Below are 18539 nucleotides of genomic sequence, written 5' to 3'. Positions count from 1 at the left end.
ACTTTAAAAGACAATTTTAACTTGTATAAACTAAGATTTATAGATCTTGCTGATTAAAGTAAAAACAAAACAAAAAAAAAATCATTGCACCTGACACTAGGCCTGGAGGTACACTAGTCTGAATTCATCCAAATGTTCACTTGTGTATATGTGCTTGAACTCAGGGCATAGTGCTCTTGCTTGGTTTTTTTCACTCAAGGCTGATGCTCTACCACTTCAGCCACACCTCTATTTCTGGATTGTGCTGATTAATTGTAGATAAGAGCCTAATAAACTTTCCTGCCTGGGATGGCTTCAAACCCTCAGCGTGATTTTTTTTTTCCCAGTCCTGGGCTTGAACTCAGGGCCTGGCCCCTGAGCTGCTTTTTGCTCAAGACTAGCACTCTACCACTTGAGCTACAGCACCACTTCCAGCTTTTTTTTGTTTATGTGGTACTGAGGAATCAAACCCAGGGCTTCATGCAGGCTAGGCAAGCACTCTACCACTGAGCCACCTTCCCAGCCCCATAGCTCTTGATTTGTAATGTACTTTCTTTCACGCCCTAATAAAGCAAGCTAGTTGCAACAAAGTGTCATTCGATTGCTTCTGCTGCTGCAAATGAATTTCAGCTGTCAGAATATATTCATTCAACTTTGCATATCATATCCTGCCCTTTGAAAAGAGCACTGGGAATACCAAAGGAGCCCATGTTCCGCAAAGCCCGGGAGACCACACGTTACCTGTAGCTTTCTTCACACTGTGGCGAGGCCGTGCGGGTGTGGGGCGGAGGGTCCTCGCAGCGGGGTCCTTTGGACCCTCTTGACAGTCTGTGCCTTTAAATCCAGGGCAGCATCTCCATTCCAAATGTGTCACTGTCTTGTACTTGGTGACGTACCTGGGTCTGAAGTTTACCCGATACCTGCGGATGGAAAGGCAGGATCTCCTTAGTGGCTGTTGTGAGGAGCAATTCCCACCTCCCACCGCCTTGGGACCCCTTGTTCCCACCAGGCTGTCCTGGAGGGGTTGCCCACAGAGCCTCTGCTCAGCCTGGGCCCTCTGGAGTTGTCCAGGATGGCAGAGGTTCCCCACTCTCGCCTCCATCTTTTCTGGGTTGGAGAAGATTTTTATTTTTGTTCTTCGTTTTTGTTTTTTGTGTATGTACCTGTCCCAGGGCCTAAACTCAATGTCTGGGCCCCTGAGATTTTTTATTTTCTTAAGGCTACCACTTTGAGCCACAGCTCCACTTCCAGGTCTTTTGGGGAGGTGTGGAGTGTTGAACTGGAGATCAAAGTCTCACAGATTTTCTTGCCAGGACTGACTTTGAACTGTAACCCTCAGATCTCAGCCTCTTGAGTGCTGAGATTACAGGCTGGTACTACCATATCTAGCTCCTGCATTTTGTAGATTCTGGGTAAACAGACCTTAAAAAAACTCATGAGAGCTGGGCACTGGTGGCTCACGCCTGTAATCCTAGCTACTCAGAAGGCTGAGATCTGAGGACTGCAATTCAAAGTCAGCCCAGGGCAGAAAAATCGGTAAGACTCTTATCTCCAATTAACCACCAGAAAACCAGAAGTGACGCTGTGGCTCAAGTGGTAGAGCATTCACCTTGAACTGAAGAGCTTAGGGACAGTACCCAGGCCCAGAGTTCAAGCCCCATGACCCACAATCTTAGCTACTGAGGAGACTGTGATCCAGAAATCATGATTCAAAGCCAGCTCAGGGAGAAAAGTCCACAAGATTCCATCTACCAAATAATCAGCAGAAAACAGGGCAGAGCACCAGCTGAGCAAACAAGCTGAGCTAGTGCAAAGCCCCAAATTCAAACCTCAATACTGCTGCAACAAACAAACAACAACAACAAACCTTAGTAGGCTGGGGATAAACTCAGTGGTAGAGCACTAACATGTCTAAGTCCCTAGTTTGATCCCAAACACCATGACACACATACATGCATGCAGCTTGAACGTACAATCCCAATTGAATGTGGACACTTTTCAGTCTCCCAAATGAGTTTTTGTTTCACCAACAAACTGTTCACCAACTTCTGTTCTATAGCTCTCTGCTCTATGGGAATTCTTTTCTTTTTAGTTTTCTTTTTTCTTTTTTGGTGCCACTCAAGGTTTAATGTTCTAAAGAAACATTTCAAGTTCATTTCCCCTACAATCTATACAATCCAGCTTTGCCCCTTCTTCCCCTAACTCTCACAAAGGCAGCAGGCTGCGGCCCCGGGGATGACATCTCCTGCTCTTCTGTGCAAGTGTTTTTACAGGATACCTTGCTCCGTACTGCCAAGGATGGGGATCAGGAAGTGGATCAGGAGGCTGCTAAGGTCTGGGCAAAGCGGTCGTTGCAGGCCTGTGTGAAAGGCTTGGTTTCTGACCAGCTGGCAGTGCTCCTGAGAAGTGAGGGAAACTTTCAGGTGGCAGGACCTCCCGGCAGGAAGTCAGGTGACTGAGGGGATATCGGAACTCCCTGCTTCTCATTCTGCCTCCCAGGCTGCCACAAGAGATGCAGCTTCCTCCATCACAGGCCCCAAAGCCATAAAGCTCATGAAATCATGAGCCAGCGTGAAGTTTTTCTCTTTATAAATGAGCCGATTGATCTCAGGCTATTCATGATAATAACTGAAAGCCAACTAATATAGAAGCTCTATTTACAAAGTGATTCTTCCAGGGCTGGGCTATGGCTCAGTGTTTGTTTGCTTAGCATGCATGAGGCCCTGAGTTCTATCCTCCCCACTGCAAAAACTGAAAAAATAAAGTGCATATTCCCTGATAGACAAGGGAACCACGCAGTCTCCAAAGAAGGGGCGAGGCCTGGATCTATAGCCGGCAGTGACAACCCAACAGCCCAGCTGAACATGAGGCATGAGACCAGTTGAGTCCCTCAGTATCTCTGCTCATAGCTCAGTCAAAAGCCATGGCTGTGTGGTATATTAAGCACAGCCATGCGTGTGTGAGCGCGTGTGTGTGTGTGTGTGTGTGTGAGCGTGCGTGTGGTGTGTGTGTGTGTGTGTGTGTGTGTGTGTGTGTGTGTGTGTGTGTGTGTGTGTGTGTGTGTGTGTGTGTGTGTGTGTGTGTGTGTGTGTGTGTGTGTGTGTGTGTGTGTGTGTGTTACTGGGGGCTTTAACTCAAGGCCTAGGCACTGACCCTTAGGCTTTTTTTTGGTCAGTCATGGGGCTTGAACTCTGGGCCTGGGCACTTTCCCTCTGCTCTTCAGCTCAAGGCTAGCACTATACCACTTGAGCCACAGCACCACTCCCTTAGGCTTTTTTGTGTGTGTGTGTGGTCAGTCCTGGGGCTTGAACTCAGAGCCTGGGTGCTGTCCCTGAGCTGTTTCTCAAGGCTGGCACTCTACCACTTCTGGTTTTCTGGTTGATAATTGGAGATAAGTCTCAGACTTTCCTGCCCAGGCTGCCTTTGAACTGCAATCCCCAGATCTCAGCCTCCTGAGTAGCTAGGATTACAGGCGTGAGCCACCAGTGTCAGGCTATCCCTTAGCTTTTGCTGAAGTCTAGTGCTCTACCATTTGAGCCAAACCTCTACTAATGGGCTTTTGCTGGTTAACTGAAGAGGAGTCTCTTGGGTATGTTTTCTGAGGCTGGCTTTGAACTGTGATTCTCAGATTTCATCCTCCTGAGTCACGAGGATTACATGAGTGAGCCACCAGAGCCCTACTGTCAGCTCTCCTTTGTATACCACAATGGCTCCTTTCTGGCTTGGAACCCTGGCTTCTCTGTCGGGCACTCTTCACTCGCTCTTCATCTCTCACAGCAGCCCTAGCATCTGGCCTTGTCTAGGGGCCAATTTCCAGAAAGAAGCAGGCTTTGTGTCACTCTCTTGGGATTGCTGAGCACCACACATGAACAGCTCAGGACCACCAGCTGCCGGGCTGCAGGAGCCTGCGGGCTCCGCCAGCCGAGCAACGCCATGTCACACGCCAGCCTTGGAGCAGTGGCCTCAAAGTCACCTTCCTAAGAAATCACAGCTTTCTACAGGGCATGCACTTTAGTTTGGGGTTTTGTTTGCTTGGTTTCTTGTTGTTGTTTTGTGCCAGTCTTGGGGCTTGAACTCAGAGCCTGGGCGCTGTCCCTGAGCTGTTTGGCTCAAGGCTAGCACTTGCGTACTTGAGCCACAGCTCAATATTTGGCTTTTAACAGGAGATAAGAGTCTCATGGACTTTCCTGCCCATGCTGGTTTCAATCCTTAATCTCAGATCTCAGCCTCCTGAGCAGCTAGGATTGCAGGTGTGAGCCATGGGTGCCCAGTGGTAATGCACTTTTGACATCTCCTCCGAGGGTTAAGAACCACAACCGAGTCCTCCCTGTGAGGAGCTTCTCCACTAGGACAGCAGCACCCCTGTAGAGGCTGCGCAGAAGAGGCTCTTCCCCCTCCCCCCCCAGGTCCTCACACCTCTCACCACCCAGGATCCCCAACCCCAGCTGCCAACCAGCCTGGGGGGCGGGGCAAACCACTGTTGCTAGCTGTCCTCACAACAGCTCGCATGTAGTAGGCCTGGGGTGGAAGAAGCAAAGGGATGCTCCTGGAGGATGGAGGACCAGGAGCAGGGCGAAGGTCCCCCTTCCAGGCCCTTCATCCTCTCTTTCCACACCACAGCCCCATCCAGGGCTCACTCCGTATACTGTCCCCTTTGCAGAGGTGAGGACAGGCACACAGGTAACGTGACTTGCTCATGCTCAGTCAGCCTGGCGTGGCAGGACTGGAACTGAACCCCAGCCTTCTCTCCATGCTCTACACAGTCCTCCCAGCACTCAGAGGCAACCTGGAGATGTTCTAGAAAACAGGGTGGAAAGCCTTGTCTTCCCCACCAACACACACACAGCAATTTCATGCCTGATCATCTAACTCAGTTCAGTACAACCCACGCTGGTGCCCTCCCACGCCACCTACCCAAAGAATCCCTAGACGTTTAAAGAAAGAGCAATTACACTTCATGATCCTGTGTACTCAAGCAGATCTCAGCACTGGAGAAGTGTGCAACTTGGAAAGGCTTTGCTCCTCCTGGCATTCAACACAGAATGGGAACGTATGTGTGTACCTAGACCTGGTTCATCAGTAAGTAGATGAGGATTATGGTTCAAAGCCAGCCTGGGCAAGGCTGTCTATTGAGACTCTTATCTTCAATTAACCAGCAAAAAGCCAGAAGTGGAGACGTGGCTCAAGTGACAGAGCACCATCCTTGAGCAAAAAGGCTAAGGAACAGTGCCCAGGCCCTGAGTTCAAGCCCCAGGACCACTACAAAAAGAAAAAACGGAGGAGGGAAGGGGGGAGGGTGATGGAGGCAAGGAAAAGAAAAACAAAGAGAAGAGCAATAATAGGCCATAGCCCACCAAACTTCGATCCACAGAAGCCAGCGGCTAAGAAAGTCCGGGTTCCACCAGTACATGGCTTGGTTTTTCTAAGGGGGATGATGCTTTGGAGAGAGTTCTTCCTTAGATCAGGTCTCTGGATCTCCACCTCCCCCCCACTCCCACTTTCCCCTTCCGCTGTTCAGGTTGACAGGCGTCCCTGTCAAGCCAGCTACCTCCAGGCCTGGGAAGCTGCTGGAGGGATTCCTCCATGCCCGACGAGGGGTCCCCCACGTGACTGAGTCCTGCGCCACAGCCTTGGGGCCGCCTCTGTGGGAATCTGGGGATCATTAAATAGCAGTTATCTAGCTCCACCAAGCTCTGGGCTTATCCCAGGAGAAATCAGGGTCTTATAAACACCAGGGCCAGGTTGAGGCTACCACTTAAGCTACACCCCTTCCTCCAGCCTCCTGCTTGTAAACACTGTCAGGAGCTGGCAGGGGCGTGGCTCAGCATTAGAGAGCTTGCTTGGCAGGAAGGCCCAAGATCCATCCCCCTAACTGCCCAAAACAAAGGCCAGGCTTTACCCGACCCCACTCTAATGGAGGTTGAGACAAAGGGAGGATTGTGAATCCAAGGCCAACCTTGGCTACACAACAAAAACCTGTCTCACAACAAACAAATGCCAAAAAAATAAAGTAAAACCAAGCAGCAAAACCACAACCCTCCCCTCAAACACAACAATAACAACAAACTCCCAAGTAGACATCAAGTGGGATCAGTGAAGATTCTCCAAACCTGGGTTCCATTTCCTCCCCGGCCCACCACACAGGGCTGAGATCTGAGTGGTAGAGGGCCTGCCTTCTGAGTGTGAAGCCCTGAGTTCAAACCCCAGGACCACAGCAATCAGTTCATCAACTACCACACAGGGCAGCAAAGCTCAGACAGAGCAGCCAAGTGTCCCCTGCCCCCTGGGCCAGTAGAACACAGGAGATAGGCCCAGGGACCACAGCCAAAGAACTGGCCAGGGGAGCTGTGTGGTGGCTGCAGGCCTGGCGCTCCTCCCAGGCTCAAGAGGAGCCAGAACAACACCCTGTCCCACCGCCAAGTGCTGGCCACAGCTGCTGAGGACATCCCGGGGGCCCTCAGGGCTGCAACACTTAGCTGACCTACAGCCCTGCACCTGCTACCCTGTCACCAGCTCCTGCACACACTCCCCACTTCCTACAAACCTCTTCTGGGGGGGAGGCTAAAAGGGTTATGAAGCTAACACCACATCAAGACACCAGGTGTGTGAAGAGCTCCTGGTGGGAAAGAGGGTGGCAAGAAGAGGAGTGGAAATGGTGACTGGGAGTTCAAGGACTGTCAGACTGAAAGGGTCCCTGCTGACATGTCTGTATCCCTGCAAAGTCACAGCAGACATATGCTCACTTGCATCTGTTGGGCAGCATTCATTCTCCTCCCTGTAAGGCCATAATTATCATTAGGGCAAGTACTCCTCTTAGTGTTGCTCACTCAACATCATTTCAAAAACTTTCTCTAAATACATTGTTTTTGTGCCTTTACTAGGACTTGAACTTAGGGCCTTGCACTTTCACTTGGCTTTTTTTTGCTCAAGGCTGGTGCTTTACCATTTGAGCCGTACCTCCGCTTCCAGCGTTTTGCTAGTTAAATGGAGAATAAGGGTCAAACGGACTTTTCTGCCCAGGTTGGCTTTGAACCTTGATTTTCAGCTCTCAGTTTCCTGAATAGCCACCAGTACCTGGTGTTAAATACATTGTTTTATTTGATTTTGATTTCTTGTAGTCCTGGGGCTTGAGCTTGGCTGGCATGCCCCCACTTGAGCCCCAGTTCCACTTCTGAGGACTTGGTGGTTAATAGAGAGTTATGGACTTTCCTGCCTGGGATGGCTTTGAACTGAAATCTTCCTATCTCAGCCTTCTGAGTAGCTAGGATTACGGGTGTGAGCTACGGGCACCTGGCTTAAATACATTTTTTAAAGAGCAGTCTAAGTCCATAGAAAAATGGAGGGAAGGAAGAGACACTTCGCATCGACTCCCCACCAGGATGGAACATGTGTCATAACTGATAGCTTCAAGGTCCACAAGGTCCTCCAAGTCCACAGCTGGCACTGGGGTTCATGCTGGGGGCTGTACATTCTATAGGTTTGGATGACTACAGAATGACATTTGTCCATTACTACTGTATCATTGCTTATAAGTCCTCTGTGTCCCGATTCTTTGTCTCTCCTCCTCCAGCAACCACTGATATTTCTTTACTGTCTTCCCAGTTTCACCCTTCTGGGATGTCATATAGTTCAAATCTTACAGTACATAGACTTCCTACTTGGCTTCCTTCACTCAGCAATATGCATTTATGGTTTCTCCATGTTTTTCACAGCTTGAGAGGTTTTTTTTTTTCAGTGCTGAGGATAGAACCCAGGGCCTCACATGCAAGGCAAGCGCTACCACTGACTAGATCCCCAATAGATCATTTTAGTACTAAATAATAGTACATTGTCACTGGGCATGGTGACACATGCTCATAATTCCAGAACCTCAAGAGGCTGAGGCACGAGGATCTTGAATTTAGTGTAACCCAATCTGGGCTATGTTGAGAGGCTGTATCTCAAACAAACAAAAAAAATGTCTAAGCCAGGCACCAGTGGCTCACACCTATTAATCCTAGCTACTCAGGAGGCTGAGATCTGAGGATCGCTGCTCAAAGTCAGCCTGGGCAGAACGTCTATGAGACTCTTATCTCCAATAAACCACCAGAAAACCAGAAGTGGAGCTGTAGCTCAAGTAGTAGAGTGCTTGCCTTGAGCTGAAGAGCTGAGGGACAGCGTTCAGGCCCAGAGTTCAACCCCATGACCACCACCACCAACAACAACAACAAACAATGTCTAAACAGTGTTTTTCCTGTTGTAAGCACTCATTAACTGAACCAATGATTAATAAAGCAACAGTATTACATCTACTTTTGCCATTATCATACATATCACTTATTCTCTAGTCAAATCTTAGTGGATATAAATTAGTGCATCTTTCTAGAACTGAATCAAGCTTCAGACCACTGGGCCATCATAGGTTGCACAGAAATCATACACCACAGAGTGACCCAGACTATGCTGTCCATGTGGTCTTAGCCCCATGTGACTACCTTTTATACTTGTGACTAATTTCAGAAATTAAAATTAAATTAAGTCAGGCAGTGGTAGTCCTAGCTACTCAAGAGGCTGAGATCTGAGGATTGCAGTTCAAAGCCAGGCTGAGCAGGAAAGTCCATGAAACTCTCATTACAATTAACCACCAAAAACTTAGTAGTAAAGCTGTAGTTCAAGTGATAGAGAGCTAGCCTGGTGCACAATAGCTCAGGACAGTGCCTATGCCCTGAGTTCAAGCCTGCCAAGGATTAGCACATGTGCATGTATGCACATACAATCACACAGTCACATACACACATACACACTAAATTAACCCTGGCAGTGATGGCTCATGCCTGTAATCATAACTACTCTGGAAGCTGAGATCTAAGAATCACGATTTGAAGCCAACCTGAGCAGAAAAGTCCATGTGAACTCTCACCAAAAAGGTAGAAGTGAAACTATGACTCAAGTGATAGCTAGCTTTGTGCACAAAAGCTCAATCCTAGGATCAGCGCACTTGTGTGCATGCACACACATGCACGCGCGCACACACACACACAAAAACAAATCGTTTAAATAGGGATACAGGTGGACCCATTGCAACAATGAGACGTACAAGTCGTTATGTCAAAAAACGAACTTTACAACTTTGGCTGGATGGGGAGGGGGGTGGGGAATGGGAAGGGTAAACAAAGGAGGCAGCAACAATGCTTGATAAGAAATGTACTCATTATCTTGCCCATGTAATTGTAACCCCTCTATATGGTATTTTCACAATAAAATAAATAAATATACTCAAACTCAAAAAAATGAATATGTAAAGTTTATTGAATTAAAAATGAGGGGCTGGGAAGGTGGCTCAGTGGTAGAGTGCTTGCCTTGCATGCATGAGGCCCTGGGTTCGATTCCTCAGCACCACATAAGCAGAAAAAGCTGGAAGTAATGCTGTGGCTCAAGTGGTAGAGCACTAGCCTTGAGCTGAAGAGCTGAGGGACAGTGCCCAGGCCCAGAGTTCAGGCACCATGACTGGCCAAAAAAAAACCAAAATGAATAAAATCCTGGAATGCAAAAATAAAACAAAATATTTTTTTAAGTTTTGTTAGACTTTAATACATATATAATCTTTATATATAATACATATATCTATATTTATACAGCCTATAAACAAAGGCTACTGTATAACTAAATTAAATGATTGATATATAATTGATATATATATATATAATTGATATATATCTCTATAATTTCTATATAAAGACTATATATAACTTGAAAGCATACATAATATAGCTAAATTATATGTAACTTTATATATAATGGATATATGTTTCTATGGTTTCTATATAAAGACTATAACTAGAAATTAGGTATAACTAAATTATATATGACTTTATATCTACTTATAGGTAGATATAAAGTATATATAGAGATATTCTTTACATATAGATCTAGATATAGATAGATCATTATATAAAGTATATATAAGTATATATAAAAAGTTATATATACTATATAATTTCTATATGATTTTTTATATGTAAAGTCTATTTATGATTGGCACCAGTGGCTCACATCTGCAACCCTAGCTAATCAGGAGGCTGAGATCTGAGGATAAAACAAAATATTTTTTAAAAACCACCAAATTAGTCAAGCATTCTTGTGGTTCACACCTATAATCCTAGCTATTGAGGAGGCTGAGGTCTGAGAATTGAGGTACAGAGCCAGCCTGGGCAGACAAATCCACAAGACTCCTCTCCAGTTATCCAGCAAAAAGCCAGAAGAGGAGGTCAGGTTCAAGTGGTAGAGCACCAGCAAAGAACAAAATAAAGAAGAATGGAAGGTCCTGAGTTCAAGCCTACTACACAGTTACGATGTTTCCTGCATAGATAACAGCCCTCTGTCATGAGAGCCATATTTCAAGTACTTAGGAGCATGAAGAACTCGATCAACAAACAATTCTACTGAGCAGACCGGACACAAGATTGTCCCTGAATCAACCAGAGGCACACATCTGCTCACATCTTCATGTCAATTCTTTCTCCTTCCACTACAAAGACAAATAGATGCTTCCCTGAAATAACCACACATCTGTGGCGAGGGATGGTCTAGCCCGCTGTTGCACAGCTAAGGCTACACTTGGCATTTTCTTGTATTTTATTTAGACTCAGGTACTAAAACTGCACCAATCGAAAGTCCAATGCTGCTCTAAGGACACACTGAACTAGGATCTACCAAGAACAAATTTTCTGATAAGCTCTCTTCCTTCCACTCAACAGCCTGCCTGATTGCTCTGCCTTCATTCAGGGTGTATACAATAACTGGAGTGAAGAAAGAGGATGGAGAAAGAAACTAGGAACAACTTCCCCAGAAGAAGGCATATCAGAGAGATGCAAATTGTTCACCACGATGGGCAGACCATACAGTGTCCAGAGCTACTGTTTCCACAGAGCAACAGGACACACCATTCATTCATTGTGTGGCCATGTAGCTGTGTGTGTGTGTGTGTGTGTGTGTGTAAGGCCTTACACGCTTACTTGACTTTTTTGCTCAAGGCTAGCAATTTACCACTTGAGCTACAGGACACACCATTCATTGTGTGGCCATGTAGCTGTGTGTGTGTGTGTGTGTGTGTGTGTGTGTGTGTGTGTGTGTGTGTGTGTGTGTGTGTGTGTGTGTGTGTGTGTGTGTGTGTGTGTGTGTGTGTGTGTGTGTGTGTGTGTGTGTGTGTGTGTGTGTGTGTGTGTGTGTGTGTGTGTGTGTGTGTGTGTGTGTGTGTGTGTGTGTGTGTGTGTGTGTGTGTGTGTGTGTGTGTGTGTGTGTGTGTGTGTGTGTGTGTGTGTGTGTGTGGCCTCACACGCTTACTTGACTTTTTTGCTCAAGGCTAGCAATTTACCACTTGAGCTACAACTCCACTTCCAATTTTTGCTGGTTAATTGGAGATTGAGAGTCTGATTAGCGCCAGGCACCAGTGGCTCATGCCTGTAATCTTAGCTACTAAGGAGGTTGAGATCTGAGGATCTCGGTTCAAAGCCAGCCTGAACAGGAAAGTCCAGGAGACTCTTATCTCCCATAAACAGCCAGAAAACCAGAAGAGGCATCGTGGCTCAAGTGGTAGAGCACTAGCCTTGCGCTGAAGAGCTGAGGGACAGTGCCCAGGCCCACAGTTCAAGACCCATGATGGGAAAAAAAAAAGAGTCTGCTTAGCTACAACAGATATGTTCATATTGCAATCTTCAGATCTCAGCCACCTGCACAACCAGGATTACAGGCATCGGCCATCAGCACCTGGCTAGTAACTCACTTTTTAAGGATATGAGGTAAAGTATACACAGCATGGCATGCAGTGTCTTAACTATTTTTTTTTTTTTGCTAGTCCTGGGGCTTGAACTCAGGGCCTGAGCACTGTCTCTGAAGTTATTTTGCTCAAGGCTAGCACTCTACCACTTGAGCCACAGCGCCACTTCTGGCTTTTTCTGTTTATATGGTACTGAGGAATCAAAACCAGGGCTTCATGCATGCTAGGCAAGCACTGTACCACTAAGCCACCACCCCAGCCCCATTTTACTTGTTTTTGATGTTGGGGAATTAAGCCCATAGCCTAGTGCCTTCTTGGCAAACACTCTAGCACTGGTCTACAGCACAGCCTAACTTGATTATTTTTAAATGCCAGTGTGACAGGAACACATTGACATAGCTGTGCAGCCATTACTGCCATCGATCTTCAGGAGTTCTTTTTTGGTGCCAGTACTGAAGTTTGAACTCAGGGCCTGGGAGCTGTCCCTTCTATATTTTTGCTCAATGCTGGCACTCAACCACTTGAGGCGCAGCCCCACTTCTGGCCTTTTGGTGGTTAACTGAAGGTAAGAGTTTTATGGACTTTCTTTATAGAGCTGGCTTCAAACTTGGATCCTCTGATCTCAGCCTCCTGAGTAGCGAGGATCACAGGCATGAGCCATCAACACCAGGCTTCCAGGACATCTTAGTCTTCCCAAACTGAAACTGTCCAAATGAATTACCAGCTCTTCATCCCAGAGCCACTGGCAACTAGCAGTCTAACGTAAGTAGCTATGTAAGTAGGATCTCAGGATTTTTTTTGTTCTGTGCCTGGCTTATTTCTCTTATCATAATATGTGCAAGAGCCATCCAGGTTGCTAAGTCAGAATTCCCTTCCCTTTCATGCAGTCATTCATGTTCATCAACTTTGGTCTTAGAATTCTTGTTTAGGCACTAACAATGGACTGATTTTCTAGGAATTTCTTTTTTTTTGGTTCCAGTCGTGGGGCCTGAACTCTGGGCCTGGGCGCTGTCCCTCAGCTCTTCAGCTCAAGGCTAGCGCTCTACCACTTGAGCCACAGCGCCACTTCTGGCTTTTCCTTTTTTTGCTTATGTGGTGCTGACGAATCGAACCCAGGGCCTCATGCATGCAAGCCAAGCACTCTACCACTGAGCCACCTTCCCAGCCCCTCTAGGAATTTCTTGTGATAAATGTTTTTGTTATTTTTGGTTTGGTTGTGGATTTGTGGTTTGTTTTTTTACTGTCAATGAATGAATAAATAAAATGAGCTTTTAATATTTACTGACATTCTGCCAAACGCAGATGTGGTTGGACATTTTAAAGTTAGGAAACAAGTCGGGCAAGTTGGAAGTGAGGGGTGAATTTAGAATATCATTGAAGGAAAAAAGTTTCTGCCCCAGCTGAGGAATGCCTCCCATCTGAACCCGGTGCCCTCCCGACAGTCAGAGCCTGCCACTAACCCCATGTGAGTTACAAAGACAATCTATGCAGTGTGAGGGGTGGATGCCTTTCCCAGGACGGTGGCACCATTCCAATTCTAGAAAAGTCCCCGCCCAAGACAAACTGAAAGAATCAAGGGGCCTCCTTCCAGCATGAAGCTCAAATACAGAAATAAGAATTCACATTTTTTTTCTGCTACATTATGCATTTTAAATTAGATCTCTGCATAGAAATTGTAACCTGGAATTAAGGGAATAGAAAACATTTGACTTTTTAGGGACATTAATCTAGATTTTAAAAACCAGAAAGCTTGAGGAAATCCAATTTCTGCATACAAAATGTATTTCATGAATACTTGTACAAGTCAGATTAATGAGCTCAATTAAAATCAGGTCACACTATAGCTTTGTGTATGTATTTGTATTAAATAGCAGATCAGAGACAAAAGTACTGTGTTCCAAAACAAAAATACACTTATAGAACACTGTGTGTTTCTGTGTACAAAGGATATATTTTGAAGGAGAAACCACAACAGTAAGCAAGCTGCTTATTTTTCTCTTCCCTCTTGAATTAATTTCCTTAAGCACTTAGAATGGTAAGTTAGATTTCAAAAGCTGAAGTTCTTTTCTGCCTCTAAGTTATTTCTCCCTGGCCAGACCAAGTAATAATAGATCTTCCCCTTCAACGAACCATCTCCTTCTCCCAGAGGAAAGAACAATTCCACAGTCCTAAAGGAAGAGATTAAAGAGACCCACAGCGACTCAGCTGCAAGGCTGAGTCCCAACTAAACTGCAATAGATAGTGGAATTGTTATTCTTAGATTTGCTAGAATATTGGAAGCCTCTTTTTGAGCAAACTTGCATTGCTGAAAATGAGATCATATCCAAGTGCTGGCTGCATCCAGCCCCGTGAAATATAGCTCAAGCCTCGTGCTCCAGGGAGTCCACATTCTTTACTTTGATTTCTTCACTTTGGGAGGCATCCCTACACCAAGTCACTGTGCTAATATGGGGAGGAGGAGAAGGGTGATGTGTCCCACAGCCAATGATGCTGAGCAATCCAGGAGGGCGCTCATATTTCTAAATATTTGGGGGGTGGGGGTAGGCAATTTCTTTCCAAATTGTATACTACTCCATTTCTCAAACTTCCATTCTGTTTGCTCATTCCTGAAGTCCGAATACCCAACACCCATCTCCCAATCTCTCCCTAATGAACTCATCCTCCTAGTTCCCACAGTCTGGACCATGAGAACATCTGCTGGCCTGGACTACTAGCATGCAGCATGATGCGCACCACACGCTTGACTTCCCAGGGGGTTGTACTCAAGAGGAACAAGAACTCGACTTTGGGTTATTTCCTTTCCCTTATGAATTGCTCAAATTCTCTTGCAAAAGCCACAATCCCAACATCCTTTTACCCTGTGTTTCTTTGCGATGGCCTTTGTCTACTGTGGCATCCTCCTTTCAGATTCAAAGCGCTCTCTCTGTGCTTTCTCTTCCTTCTCAGCCCCATTGCTCTGGGCCACCTGTAGCTGCCCACCAACTGCTTTGAGATATAAGACACTTGGCTGTGGCATCCCACCAGTGATAGGGGGAAACCAATGGTGCGCCAACCCTATATAAACAATGCCCAAAGCTCCAGACGTGTCATATGGATTTGAATTACTTCCCAAAAGACATATCGGAAGTCCAGCCCCCAAATACCATAGAAGGTGATTTTATTTGGAAAAAAGGACATTTTTCCAAGTAAAGATAATCAAAGTAAAATGAAATCGCTAAGATGGGCCTTAAGTGGGAACAGATGGCTCACATCTGTTCATCCTAGCTGCTCGAGGAGGCTGAGATGTGAGGATCATGGTTCAAGGCCAGCCCAGGCAGGAAACTCTGAGATATTATGTCCAACTAACTACCAAAAGGCTCAAGTGGTAGGGCAACAATCTTGAGCGAAAGGCTGAGGGACAGTGCTCAAGCCCTGAGCTTCAAGCACCAGTACTGTGCGGGCATGTGCGAGCACCTCCACACACAGGTCTTCTTCTGACTCTTGTCCATTAAAAAAAAGGGGAAAGCCGGGTGCTGGTGGCTCACGCCTGTAATCCTAGCTACTCAGGAGGCTGAGATCTGAGGATCGAGGTTCAAAGCCAGCCCGGGCAAGAAAGACCATGAGACTCCTATCTCCAATAAACCATCAGAAAACCGGAAGTGGTGCTGTAGCTCAAGTGGTAGAGCGCTCGCCTTGAGCTGAAGAGCTGAGGGACAGCGCCCAGGCCCAGAGTTCAAGCCCCACGACCGACAAAAAAAAAAAAAAAAAAAAAAAAAGGGGAAACTGGAGCCAGAGACAGACTTCATATGATTAAGAAGAGACAACGGGGCAAAGCTCCCCTTTGGCCCAAGGAGCAAAGTCTGGAACCAATCTGTCCTTCACAACCCTCAGGACAACCCAGCCTGCCGACACCTTATTGGCTGTTCCTTGGAGCAGTCCCTTCACTTCCTACCTTTTGGTTCTGGGTCACATTGCTTGGCTTACACTGGCCCTGGCCTTCCATCACATCTGCATATACTCAACTAGAGCCACCCTTCAAAGCCCAGCCACCGTGTCACCACTTTCCAAGCAGGTTCTCAGATTCCTCTTGGCTACAAATCATTTCTTCCACTTCTGAATCTCCCAAACATTTTGTGCTTCTCTCATTGCAATCATTGCAATCCTCATTTGATGTGTTATAATTATTTCTATTTGGTTCATTTCATCTGCTGGACATGAACTTTTCTGAACGGTATGGGAAGGAGTGTGCCCCACTGTGTGTAGCTCTGGGTCAGACACGGACCCTGCACTACATATTTGTTTAATAAAACCAAGTAACTAAGAGTCTTCGAATTTTAAGTCTTCTCTCAACTGTACTGAGCTTTCTACCAAATTACTTATGTTTAACATTTGCCAGGACTAGAAATGTGAAATGTGATTGTTTTTCTCTTCTATGGCTTATCTCAACATCTGCTATCTATTTACTATCTCCCATTGTTCATGAGAAAAATCATAACAGGTTTTGAGTTTTGAAAACTCATAAATGGCTTCCACATTCAAACTCATCAGAAGTTGTCAGCTACAAGACACTGATGCACACACAAGTGTGCTGCTACAGGAGGAAGAGTTAATCAGCTAGAGATGCTCCATACAGTATGGTGAATCTCAGTCATTCTGCTCAATGAAAGAAGCCAGATCAAAGAAAGAGAAGACCGTCTACCATATGACGTGATTTACAGACAACTCTAGAAAATGCAAGCCAATCTATAGTAATGGAAAGCATCTCTATGGTTCCCATGGAGGGGCTTGGGGGGGAGGGGAAGGTGGCTGTAAGGGGTGGGGGGACTAGGAGTGGGGTAAAGGAGATGTGCACCAACTTGATTGTAAAGTTGATTTTACAGGAGCATGCCACATGTTGGAATATTAAGTTATACACCTTCCAGTGTGTAAAGCTTAACAAAATTAAAGCTATTGTTTAAGGATTATATGTATCTGCATACAGAGATTATTTTTAAAAATAACTACATGTACCTGCATATGCCAATAAAGCTCTTGGTTAAGAAATAACTATATACATTGGCAGCCAAGTATTTTTAAATCTCCACATCTGGCTGGGAGTGTGGCTCAGTGGTAGAGTCTGAGTTTAGCATGTAAAAAACACCACCAGAAGTTGTTGTCTATTCAGGGCTCAGGTTGAACACTGATTTCTGTACCTTTAAAGTACAATTATTGAAATCAGTAAGGAAGGTAGTCAAAACAACATTTTTAACTTCCTTCAAACTGTCCATATTTGGGGAAATAGTACTCACATAACACTAAGAGGACAGGTAGCAGCATTTTGAAAACACAGCAAGAGTGTAGCTCAGTGATATAGCACCTGCTTAGCGTGGGTAAGGCCCGGAATTCAGTTCCCAGCATCAAAGGAAAACATATATACAAAAAAAAAAAAAAAAAAGGTCACCACACTCCACAGTGGCTCCAGCCTATAATCTTAGCTACTTGGGAGGCAGAGGCTAGGGAAAATGGTTCTAGGTCCCCCAGGCAGAAAAAAAAATTCCCAGGACTCCCTCCCAACCAATGCTGGGCGAGGTAAGGAATATTATCCCAGCTGTGGGGGAGAACAATGGCTGGGCCCAGTGGGCATACTCGGTCATCCCTAGTAACACAGGAAAGCACAAGTACGATCACTGCAGTCTAGACTGGCCTGGGCATAAAGCAAGAACATAACCAATCCAAGGGAATTAAAGGCAGGGCTTAAGTGGCAGAGCATCTCCTTAGGAAGCACAATCAGGACTGTGAACTCAAGACTCTGTTCTAAATTTGATCATCAGTACTAACCAAATAGCAACAACAAAAGGATCAACAGGTGTGGTGGCATACCCCTGTAATCCCAACACCCAAAAGGGCTGAGCAGGAAAAGCTTGAGTTCAAGGTTACATAGCAGATTCTGTTTTTTTTTAACGAACAAAAGGGGAGGCGGGAGAATGAGATTGCCCATCTTAAAAGAGAAAGACAGACTAACATAGTGACCACCAATCGGGATCACTAGCTTCTGGGTAATGACTATCAAAGGGTGTTGAGCAGTGCCTTGCTCTTTGGTTCAGGAATGGAGCCACAGTGCTGTTTCTGCTTTCCTTCTGTCCTGCAGTGAGCAGGAACTCCGTATTGTCTTGTACTTATTTTCTGCGATGTTGGAACAAAATGACTCCAAATCTCCAGCTAGTGGCCAGAAGATGATGTAACCCGTGTTTGTGAGGGGCACATTGCCTGTCCCGTGGAGCTGGGAGATGATGGTGCACACTCATCTGGGCAGCTCCTGAAGAGCCTCTAAAAACCTCACACACCAGCCAGGTCTGCACGCTGTCAGCCTTACAGCCTGGACATGGGAGTCTAGGATGTTTGGAATACTAAGAAAAGCTTCCTACTATCTACCTGCCCAAGACCTCCATTCACACAGCTGAGGAGGAGGAGGAGGGAGTCTCGAGCTGTAGAACTGGCTTCCATCTCCAGCACCCCCCCCCAAAAAAAAAGATAATTTAAAAAAGGAAGAAGAACAGCACTTAAGAGCTCTGGGCTAGAGGCTTTTGAAAATTCGAGACAAGTCTTCATGAATGGCTGATTGCAAAACCCACCCCCGCCCTGGAGCTCTGTCGAAATCACCACTACACTTCTCATCTTCCCCCTTCAAGGTCTGGGGAAAAAGCTTCCATTAGCAGAAAAACAAGCTGACAATTTGCCCCCACTAACATGTAGGGGACATGCTAAAGTCCTTATCTCGTGATCTTGCAACACCCCTGTGAAGCACACACGCAGAGAACACTCTGGAAGGCAGGGAAGCATCACCCAC

At 46.0% G+C, this 18539-nt stretch overlaps 1 protein-coding gene across 1 annotated transcript in view; it reads right to left on the bottom strand.

Moving 5' to 3' along the window:
• Positions 1-18539, bottom strand: part of Emilin2 (elastin microfibril interfacer 2) — a 50865-nt gene that overhangs the window by 20142 nt on the left and 12184 nt on the right. The window contains exon 3 of the mRNA XM_070029484.1: positions 721-899. Coding sequence (XP_069885585.1) covers positions 721-899 — 179 coding nt within the window. The remainder of the gene's footprint in view (positions 1-720; positions 900-18539) is intronic.

This window comes from Dipodomys merriami, unplaced genomic scaffold, assembly GCF_024711535.1.
Source record: "Dipodomys merriami isolate MVZ:Mamm:240054 unplaced genomic scaffold, mDipMer1.0.p SCAF_2, whole genome shotgun sequence".
Classification (NCBI taxonomy): Eukaryota; Metazoa; Chordata; class Mammalia; order Rodentia; family Heteromyidae; genus Dipodomys; species Dipodomys merriami.
This window is presented reverse-complemented; position numbering and strand designations above follow the sequence as displayed.